This window comes from Tamandua tetradactyla, chromosome 11, assembly GCF_023851605.1.
Source record: "Tamandua tetradactyla isolate mTamTet1 chromosome 11, mTamTet1.pri, whole genome shotgun sequence".
Classification (NCBI taxonomy): domain Eukaryota; kingdom Metazoa; phylum Chordata; class Mammalia; order Pilosa; family Myrmecophagidae; genus Tamandua; species Tamandua tetradactyla.
The window spans coordinates 9,563,464-9,574,525 of record NC_135337.1 but is presented as its reverse complement, the minus strand read 5'-3'; the positions used below and the strand labels follow the sequence as shown (position 1 = coordinate 9,574,525).

General features: G+C 35.2%; 1 protein-coding gene across 9 annotated transcripts in view; it reads right to left on the bottom strand.

The window, feature by feature from the left end:
* Positions 1 to 11,062, bottom strand: part of ST7L (suppression of tumorigenicity 7 like) — a 148,892-nt gene that overhangs the window by 24,909 nt on the left and 112,921 nt on the right. For 6 of the 9 annotated variants that reach the window (XM_077119887.1, XM_077119885.1, XM_077119884.1 and 3 more), the window contains 2 exons: positions 9,958 to 10,050; positions 4,270 to 4,409 (listed from right to left, as the gene is read on the bottom strand). In XM_077119887.1, the coding sequence (XP_076976002.1) occupies positions 4,270 to 4,409; positions 9,958 to 10,050 (233 nt within the window). The other 3 variants (XR_013159213.1, XM_077119883.1, XM_077119882.1) reach the window with 3 other exon arrangements.

Below are 11,062 nucleotides of genomic sequence, written 5' to 3'. Positions count from 1 at the left end.
ATATGTCAAAATATAATTCTAAAATTGTCCAGGAAACAATGATGAAAATAATAGACAAAACTTCCCAATAGTTTTGATCACTATTCAGTAAAAGACACTTGGCATTTCATATCTGTTTATTATTTAAAAATATATGTTTGGGGGAGAAGTTTTAAAATTATTTTTAGGAAGGGGCTGAAGAAACCCCAGTGTGACATTCTGTAGAGAGGCCCTTTGTTAGTGTACATCTGATCTTTTACATCTTTGGAACAAATCATACAACTTGACTAATGCAGTCCTTAAAAAATTAATCAAGCCGATTGTTAGGCCCTAGTTATCGTGGAGCCAGCTAATTATGAATTGCTCAGAAATTCATCACTGGCACGTCCAACCACATTTTCCCACATAAAGATTAGTAGAAATATATGGAAACGGGGCCCATTCCCACCCCAGCATAACTACAATATGTGTTTAGTGAAACATATTTCAACAAAGTTTTGTCATAGTAAAACAATTTGAGTATCTGCTTGATTCCTGACTTTACCAATGTTGCAAAAGCCCCCCATTTAGTTAAACACCAACTAGGAAATTTTTACATACAAACACACTTCGAATTCAAAGCATTAAAGTCACACGTGACAAGCCTGAATTCTTCAGTGAGTTAGTGAAATCCTCCAAAGACCACATTTAGTCCTTGCATTGTTGTGATAACACCTTCTCAAGCCTTATTAAGAAGAAAGCTTTTCTTGCAGGAGAGAAATGAAAGGGGCCAGGAAGATGAAGATGGGCTCTCTAAGGAGAGAGCAGTGCTGCTCTTAAATAAAGAAGCTCCTTTCAGATAAGCAGAATCAGATTCCAGTTCAGTTGGTTTCCTGGCTACCCTTATTTTGAACTCTCATATTTAACCCAGCAGGCTTCAAAGCAGGTGAGAAAATGACCTACCACTTAACGGCAATTTCTCCTTTTTCAAGAATTCTGGCCTTGGAGTAGATCAGCTCTAATATCAGCACATTCCACATCTCCGGGGATTGATATAACTTTTTTTCATTGCTCTATGTCTAATGTCAGATAAACTTTTCATCTCATCCAGGAGAAAAATCAGGAAAAAAAATCATACTTGCTGAAAATGTAGTCTTATTCCACACAGCTTTATACAATTCTTCAAAGGGAGAAAGGGACACTAAAAGCACTAACCCTTCTAGTTTGTTTCCTTCTACTTATTTAAATCTGATGTACAGTAAAAATTGATAAAAATCATTACTCCCCAGTGCCTTGCTTCACAAAAAAGCAATTTGCATTTTAACAAATTCACATTGAATTTCTCTAGCATGTAAGCTAATACAAAATAAAATTAGGTGTAAAAGAGACAATGGTAACAACAGAAGAAATTTAGAAAATTTTCTTGAATTGCTTGCTATCTCTTACGAAGTTAGAAAAACAAGTATGTTTCAAAGATTATTCATTGATTTCTACTTACTTGTTTATCAAATATCTGATTTAATTGAAAATCCTTATGTAAGAAGTTTGCAATTTACCAAAAGGTTCTGTTTACAAGGGAGTTTGCCAGTGCCTTAGAACTCAAATATTTATTCATTTTCTGTGGTTCACACAACATGGATGTATAGTACTGACAGTACTGTTTAAATGACACCTAGCCATACTTTATACTATAGTTTCTATGGGAAAATGTATTTTGAATTTACTGTTAGGACAGATGTGATGGCATTAGAATTTATCACTATGGCTGCATTTGGTGATGATGAGGATGATGAGGACGATAATGGCAGCTCCAACAACGACTATGTTGACAGTAACAGCTAAGACTTGTCTAAGTACCTGACATATTTTAAACTCATTTAATCCTCACAAAAACCTATAGGTAGTAGTACTATTCTCACTTTACATGAGGAAAAGGAAAGGTTAAATAATTTACCTATGGTGCATGGCTCGTTAAGTGTCAGGCCTGGAATTCAAAGAAAAAAAATAGTCTATGTTCATAACCACTCTGCAAGCTGCTCTTTTTCTAGCTTGATAAAATAAGTACTATCCAGGTGTTCTAAATTCCTCATAGAGGGGAGAGTTTCTCAAGCTGTAAATGTACATGTAGGATTGCCTGGGGATCTTGTTAAAATATAGATTCTGATTCAAGAGGCCTGGAGTAGTACCCGAGGTTCTGCATTTCCAACAGTCTCCTGGGAAATGATGATGCCCCCTAGACCACAGACCACACTGTAAGTGATGAAAAAATACAATTTGAGCCTCTAGCTCCCTTGCTGTCTATCTACAGAGAGGCATTTATACATGTTTATAAGCTGGAGATCGCACATACAATAATCATTTTCCATTAACTCTTAAACAGAATCTGCCCTTGGAACTGCTGCACCAAATACTGGTCTGCAGGTACTTTCAGTAAATACTTAGCTTTTAGGAATTTGAAATGTACACATGAAGACCAGAGATAAAATGTGGCTGTAAAAGTCTGCGGTCAGGAACATTTTTAACACTATACCACCAACTATATAAATACCAAAAGATAGTGAATGCCTGTTTGTTGTTCATCGACTAGAATCACAGTAAATTAATAACTTTTGGCCTAAAAAGAAACTTGCACTTTAAAGTGTGTTATCATTCATCGTCAGACCCTGCTAAAGAGTGCTAAGGAACTTGTGCTATGTAATCTTTAAGGGGCTTCTGGTGCCATTAGTAATCTCTTAGGTAAAGGCAAGACACTATATACACTAACACTGATCGATAGTGCATAGAGTAAGTACAGCCCACAATAATTTTGGCCAGTACCTCATGGAAATAAACTAACAACAGATATATTCCTTCCAGTTTCTACATCTCCCTCCCTGCTCCGTTTTCCCTCCTTCCCATCCCACTGCTCTGAGAGAACCCCAAGAACCATCTCTCCCACTGTTTATCTGTGATTGCCAGATAACAGTTGCACATTTTTCCAACTGTCAAATGGATGAGATTCCCTTTCGGTCCATGTCTTTTCCATGACAAATTACACAGTAATTTTCAGCTTGATGTGCACTCATTCCCTAATCAGCACCATTGCAAACATGGTGTGATCACTAAGTGTTTTTATTTTCACTTTTTTTACACTAAAAGGAAATAGCTCCCAACTCAAAGAAAACACTGGAAACTCATTCGGTAAAACAGCAGAAACACATTCTGCTTGATACTTGACCCAGAATTAAATGCAGAGGCTGACTATTAGTCCTACAGCCAGTGGCAACTTAACAACGTAAAGGGAAGCCAGTGCTCTTACCTCTGGCGCCATAATAAAGCCAACAAATCTTTAAGGCACAAAATAAAATATTCTAGAAATGAGCCTTAAGGCAGGAAAATAAATTGTGAGGAAGAAGGGAGTTAGGGTAGACACATATAGAGAAAAATACAGAATCATCAAATACGTAATGAATCAGCATTTCTTTGTGGCCTCTAACCCTAATTACCTGTAAAAATGGAAAGATGTGAAATAAAGATGCATTTTTTAAAAAAAGGCCTGGAGACTTACAGATAATCTTTGGTAATTTTACTTTGAGCCAGGGTATGTTAATAAGTACATGTAGAAGAGAAAATAATCATAGGACACTCTTCCTCATATTAGCCCTTTAAGTACTTTCTGGGCCAGGAAATAGGGAAGCAGTTCAACACCAAAGGGTGAAAATGAAAGTAAAGGTCTATACATAGTCCTACACCAAAGATGGGAGAAAGCCATTACGAACATGGAGATACAATAATAGGCAGAATTTTTAATAAAGAGGCACAATCTGTACCTAGGACAAACGTCCCACCTACTTATTCACCAGCCTAATTGCACTCTTGAATTTAAAGTTTAGCAAATTCTTAGAATTAAAGATTTCATTTAAATGGAAAAATCAAAAGGCTTGTTTACAAAATAGGGTTTTTTTTTTTTCCAAATACCAAAGAAAATGCATTAATGGTAAAAAAGTATTGGATTATTCTTCAGTTAGTAATAAGTATTGTTTACCACCAAAGTGATCTACAAAACCAACATTTTAATGTTATAGCACTGTATTCTTTATACTTTTTTCTTTTTTTCTTCTTATTCTTTAAACTTTTAAACAACAGAAGCATAACTCAGATCACCAAAGACTTATGTTCGACAATTTATGGCAGCAACTTTACAAAACCAATTTCTGCAATTTACTGTAACAAATATCTTCTATCTTTCAACTGCTTTAGCCCAGAAGGATTAGAGATGGTTTCTTGTGTGTTTTACAGATACTCTACACAAGCCCTTGAGATCATACTTACAGCTTTAGCAAAAACACCCATGATTTCAGGAAACTGGTGTGTGAGAAGGGCTATCATTGCTGTAGAAGAACATAGTCCTGCTGTGAAATGGATGAAAAAAGGAAGTTCCTTCTTTGGGTAAACAGAAACATGATGAAAGGCTGCAAAGGAGAAAAGGCAGGAATGGATTTTATCTCAAGAATATAGTGTGAACCAGTCTTAATATTTTCAAATTAAATCTAAAAAAGGAAAATCATGTTTAAAAAAAGCACAATAAGTCTCTGATCAAGCAAAATAAAGGAAAACTATCCATTATATATCGCAGCATTGACAGCATATCTACATAGCCAGAGGACTGTGCTGGGGACAGGGAATAGGAAGGTATGGTAGGAAAGAGCACTGATTGTAAAGTCACGCTGGGCTGGCTTTGAAAAAGAGCTTTGTCTCTTATTCGCTGTGTGATCTGGAGCAAGTTGCTAAACTCTCTAGAAGTTTCTGTGGAGCTGTTACAAGTGAACACAGTAAGTGCTTAATAAATGTGAGTTGTTATAATTCTTGCTCTTTGGAAACCTCAGAGTCTGGTATAGAGATCAAGACATGTGACTGGAGATTTCCCAGAACCATCAGTTAATAACTTTACCCCATTATTAAGTATTCTACATGTGCATTTCATTGAACACCGTAAAAACTGATCTGGAAAACTAAAGTCCTAGTATTGTGGCCACAAACAAAGTTCTTTGTCTTTTTTTTTTTTTTTTTTACCATATTCTCATATTTACTTTGTTATATTTATTACCAACAGTATTCAAGTATTTACATCTTATTTGAATAACAATACTGAGATGAGCCTCTTACAGTATCTATGATGCACCTATAACAAGTAGGTGCTCAGCAAATGTCTGTTAAATTGAGAACTATTCTGGGACTTCATTAGTCCAGGAAGTTGACCACTCAGGTTTGGACACTAATCCGTGAATTCCTGATGTAATATCCTGCATAAGTAAGGGATGACTAATTGAGTGCTGAATCAAGGTCAGCTATAAATTTTAATTTTTTAAATATAATGAAACACAGAGATTACATTTAGAAGATTTCCTTCAGTAGCTATGATACTTTTATGTCTTATTCTATGTTCAGAAAATTTATACAAAAAAACAGACTCTGGATTCATTAAAATCCAGAAAATGCTCAGAGCTCTGAAACATACTTAAAGTAAAAGCATACCAGAACTGAATCTTTTTTTTTTTAGTCAGAAACATTAGAAGCTACAGACGTTGTGCTTTCAGCACCCAAAACACCAGTTCTTCTTTTGCCCTGTCCCTTAGCCACAAGAGGCTAATTTCTCCTGGAAAACTAAGAGAACAAAGCCTGGTCCTTGAGAAGAAGCGGAGCACACATTTATTATGAATATCAGGTAGTTACTGTAACCGCTATCCTGTGAGAAAACAGCAAGAATTAATAGTATTTAAACTGCATAGCATTTCATAGTTACAAAGTGCTTTAATTTACATTAGCTAGTTTGTTTTTTCCCCAACAACCTTAGGAGAGTATTACTCCCACTCTATAAGGTTGAAAACATCTTAGCTTCAGTAAAATAATGTCCTAAAATATGAGGTTTTTATACTGTAGGGGAGACCTAATTATTTCTTTTTGGATTGCTTTCTGTAGATTCATTTGTCAGTCAATGTTTGGCTAATACATCAACACAATGGATGACTAGTACAGAAATACTCCCTTGGAACTAAAGTTCAAATTTCATCACTGGCTTGTAGAGAAAATTTATCAGGAGGCATAAAAGACAACTAAATCGCTATGTGAACTAGGGGAATAGTTCAAGTCTGAACTTATGAGGTACATAAGCAAATTCCAGAAGGCTGTAAGTCATATTAAGGTTGAAGGAGAATTAATAACAGAAAATATTAAGTACTCTTGGGTTTAGAACTCCACGCAATTAAAAATCTGTTCATTCTACCACAGTTAGAGACAGAGAAGATACTCTAAGAACGTATGAAGTGACCAAATTAATTCCCCCCAGCATATTCATTCTTTCCTACCTTCTAGGATTTGCAAATGAGTAGTACCCTAAATGGAGCTAGAAATTAGTTTTGTCAAAAAGCAAAAAATCTGGTCTGGATCCCATAGCTCTGACAATACAAGATAATAACCCTGATTTTATTCATATTACTATATGAAGTTGGCCTTCTATTAGGCAAACTTTGTGGTGATTTACGGGGCTAAATGTTCTAGTCTAACATACTGTACTCTCGCCTACTGATGTTTCATGATTAAAGAATCATACTTTTGACTAAAATATCCTCATTTCTGTTAAAATGGAAAACCAAAAACTAGAACTACCACTACCACCCTAGAAAAGAAAATGAAACTTCTCATTTTATGATCTCTTAACTGCCAAAGTCAATGGATTTTTCTCGGTAATTGCCAGATCTCATATCTCAGATACTCCTCATCACTTGGAAATATTTCCTTCTTTAAGTTTCTGGGATATTTAGTTCTGTTTATTATCCTGTCTGTCACTCCTTCATTGAGTCTTCCAAACTCTTTTCAATCATCCATTCCTTAGACATTTTTGTGCACCTCTGGCCCTACCCTTGGCTCACTTCTCATTCTGTGCCTTCTCTGGATGATCTCATTCATGCCTTCGACTTCTTTTCCCATCTAGAAAATGATGAATCCCAAGTCTGTTTTGAAAGACAGAGAAAGAACCCCCTATCAATTCTGTTTAAACCTGATCCTGTCTCTGGGCCACACCTGATGAGACCAGGGATGAACACCTGGGGAAATCTGATTTTCTCTCTCAGAAATTTTAGAAGTGGGATTGAGATTTATCCATTCTGTCTGCCTGACCTAATGGCATTTACATTCGGAGCTGCAGGGGCATCAACCTTGGCTACTTAAAGAGAAAGATAGGAGAATGAAGCAAATACACTGTGAGAAGAAAAGATAAGAGATGACAAAGAGAAGGGTAAAAAGAGTGAGAAGAGGAGAGATTGAAAAAAAAGGCAGCCAGAGACAGAGACATACAGACAACTGACTGACTCCTAGAAATCCTGATGGCCTTCGAAGTTCATGGCTTCAGTCCCTGATTAGGTTCAATTTAAAGTGTTACCTTTGGGTAACCTGAGAAAACCAGATAACTCAATTTCCTTCCAACAAATTCCCTTTTATATTTAAGATGGCTTAAAGTGGTTCTTTATTTCTATATGCACAGCATGCCTACAACACTTACTGTTTATATATATACATATATAATTTATAAATATATCTTAGATCCATATATTACTTAGAGATGCAAAATATAAAGGTTGTGTTATATAGATCTGTTAAGTAGATTGTCATAAAATATTTAGGCATATGAACATATGTATATATATATGTATGTGTGTGTATATGGGCAACAAAATTGGGAGTCACCCCTGATCTCTGGAGAGACAGGCACTCCTCCCTTGAACTTCCTGATAATCTATTCTATACATAGAGCACTTAACCCATTGTTTATCAGTCTTTCCATTAACCTGTGAGCAGCCTCCGAGTTCAGAGTTGGATAAGGAAGAAAGGGTACTAACATTTAACATTTTTGTTGAATATTTACAATGTGCCAGGTATGTTTATAAGAATAAATTAATGAATTTGACTTGTTCAGAACATTTATTTATCAAATATCAATTTTTATGATAAACATTATAGAGATACGGGAACAAAAAAAGAACCCTGGCCCTAAAGGAGTTTAAAATCTAAAAAAGGAAGATTAAGAAGTAAAAACCAGTGTGAGGGGTCAGAGAAGGAAGAGATCACCTATCCCAGAGGACAGAGAAAATGAAAGGCACTGGGGAAAGACACCAGCATACTCAACTTGCCATAATCTCCCTCCTTAATTTTTCATCTATCTGTTCGAACACCAACTATTCTTTTTAGCTTATTAAGTTTGCTGGTAGATAAACTGCAACTTTTCTTCCTAGAGTTCCCTGAAGGCCCAATATTGTATATCACTTCCTAAAAACATGGTAATAGTTTATATAACCTTCAATATGTTTACTGGTTAAATCATAAAAGAGAAAAGTTAAGCAGAAATTTGCCAGTTCACAGAGAAAAAGAGTGGATGACAAGGCAGTAAAGACAAAAAATACAGACTATTCTTTTTAAGAAATTGACTTCGTGAAGGTAGGGACTGCATTGAAACACTCTCAGCAATCAAAACCCTACATACTTCTGGTTCTCCTCTTAATTCTTCGTTCTTTTTAAAATCAGGAAGTGTAGCCCTACAACTTTGTTCTGGTTCAAGAAATATTGGGCTATTCTGGGTCTTTTACTTTTCAATATAAATTTTAGAATCAGCTTGTCAATTTTTGCAGAAAAAGCCTTCTGGTATTTTGATAGGGATTATAATTATAGCTCAACTGGGGAGAACAGCCACATCTGAATAATATTGGGTCTTCTCATCCACGAACACAGAATGTCTCTCCATTTATTTAGATTTCATTTTTTTCTCAGCAATATTTTATAGTTTTAGTGTACAAATCTTACCCTTCTTTTGTTAAATTTAAGGGGTTTCTTCTTTTGATGTTGCTATGATCAGAAATATTTTCTTAATTTATTTTTGGAATATTCATTAGTAATGTACAGATATACAATTGATTTTGTATACTCTATATCTGGCAACCTTGCTCAACTCATTTATCAGTTCTAACAGTATTTTTGTTTGTTTCTTAGGATTCTCTATATACAGGATCATGCCATCGTGAATAAAGACAGTTTTACTTCTCTCTTTCCAATAAAATGCTTTTATTTCATTTTCTTTTTCTTGCCTTATTGTACTGGCTAGAACCTCCAGTATAGTGTTGAAGAGAAGTGGTAAGAGTAGACATTTTTGCGTTGTTTCTGATCTTAGAGGAAAAACACTCAATCTTTCACCATTAAGTACAATATAAGCTGGAGGTTTTTCACAGATGCCCTCTATCAGGTTGAGAACATTCCCTTCTATTTCTAATTTGTTAATAGTTTTTATCATGAATGGGTGGTGGATTTTAAAAAAATGATTTCTTACATCTACTGTCCTTTATTTTATTAATAGGGTATATAACATTAATTGACTTCCAGATGCTAAAACCAACCTTGCGCTTGTGGGGTAAATCTCACTTGGTCATAGCGTATAATCCTTTCTATATATTGTTGGATTCTGTTTGCTAATATTTTGTTGAAAATTTTTGTGGCTATTTTCATGAGGGATATTGTTCTATCCATTTCTAATAATACCTTTGATTTTACTATCAGGGAACACTGGTCTCACAGAATTAGAGGGTAAATGTTCTTTCCTGCTCTATTTTCTGAAAGAGTTTGTGAGGGACTGGTATTATTTCTTCTTTAAATGTTTGTAAGATGACTGTTCCTTTTTATTAATTTTTATATCCTTCATTATCCAGTCTTGTGCACAATAAATATTTGGAAATGAATTGAATTATGCAACTACATCCAAGAAATGGCTAAAATAATATTTAAACAGTTTCCTGAAAGGCACTTTTAAAATGGGTAACACTATAAAAACAACCTCACAACTACTTTTTTCTTTTTCAAGATGCGTGGTCTGTAAATCGAACCTGGGTCTTCTGCATGGAAGGTGAGCATTCTACCACTGAACCGCCCGTGCACCCTTCACAACTACTTTTAAGTTTAGGAAGACAAATATTTACTTACTAGGTAAAAGCTCTCTATCAGCAGTCTCTGTGCAGCTGGGATAGGGGTAAAATAGATGGCCTTTCTCTAATGGGTAGGGAATCATTCTAAAAGCTGAGGAAAAAAAATACAAATGTGACATTCAATTTGTCGTGTTTACTACCCTATACTATAGGTCAAAGCTATTTTTGAGACATATTTAAAAAAATTTCCCATATAACATTTTATTTCCCTTGAAAAACAAGATTTATTTAGAGAACTGTGAATGATCTAGTGTAGCTGGAGTAAAACTAAAGGGTGCTGTGGATAAGGTTGGCTGGGTCCTTCTTTGCCTCAGTTTTCTCATTATAGACACAATAAATCTAACTCCCCAGGTATGAATTCCATTCCTTGCAGGAATCTTCATAAAACTGCAATGTGCATACCTGTTGGGGCCACCACTGTTGGCAACCTAAATGAGTTCTCGCTAGCTTCTAACTTCACATGTGAGGTTTCACCAAGATTTCCTATAGCTGGTCAGCCTAAATCTGGTCCACTATCTGTTTTTATAAATAAAGTTTTATTGGAACACAGCCAGGTTCATTTATTTACATATTGTCTGTGCTTGCTTTCATGCTACAACAAGGGTTAAGTAGGTATGAGAAAAGCCCACAAAACCCAAAATATTTACTATCTGGCTATTTACAAGAAAAGTTTGCTAACCCCTGATCTAGAGTATCACCAACTCTTGCAGACTTCTTAAACAAGGAACCCCTATTGATCTACTCAGTTTGCTAAGTACTCATCAATATTGTGATAAGATTTTTGTTTCTCCTTTAGTGTTTGACTTGATAAACTTTTGTGAAAATAAGGATTTAGTTAGGTCTCAAGAAAAACCACAGAGCAAATCAGTGATCATTACTAGGAAATCATCTATGAAGATGATTTTTGATGGAATACAGTATGAATCATATACTCCTATGTGCCAAGTGGAATGCTAGGCATTTAAGACATATATAAGATGAATGAGATAGAGTCCGTGGCTTTGAGACACTTATAGACTACTGGAGAAAAAGCAAAAGAAGTCTAATTACTCAAAGATATTTAGTTTCTCAAGGGCATAATCAAAGCTTTATTAATCTTTATA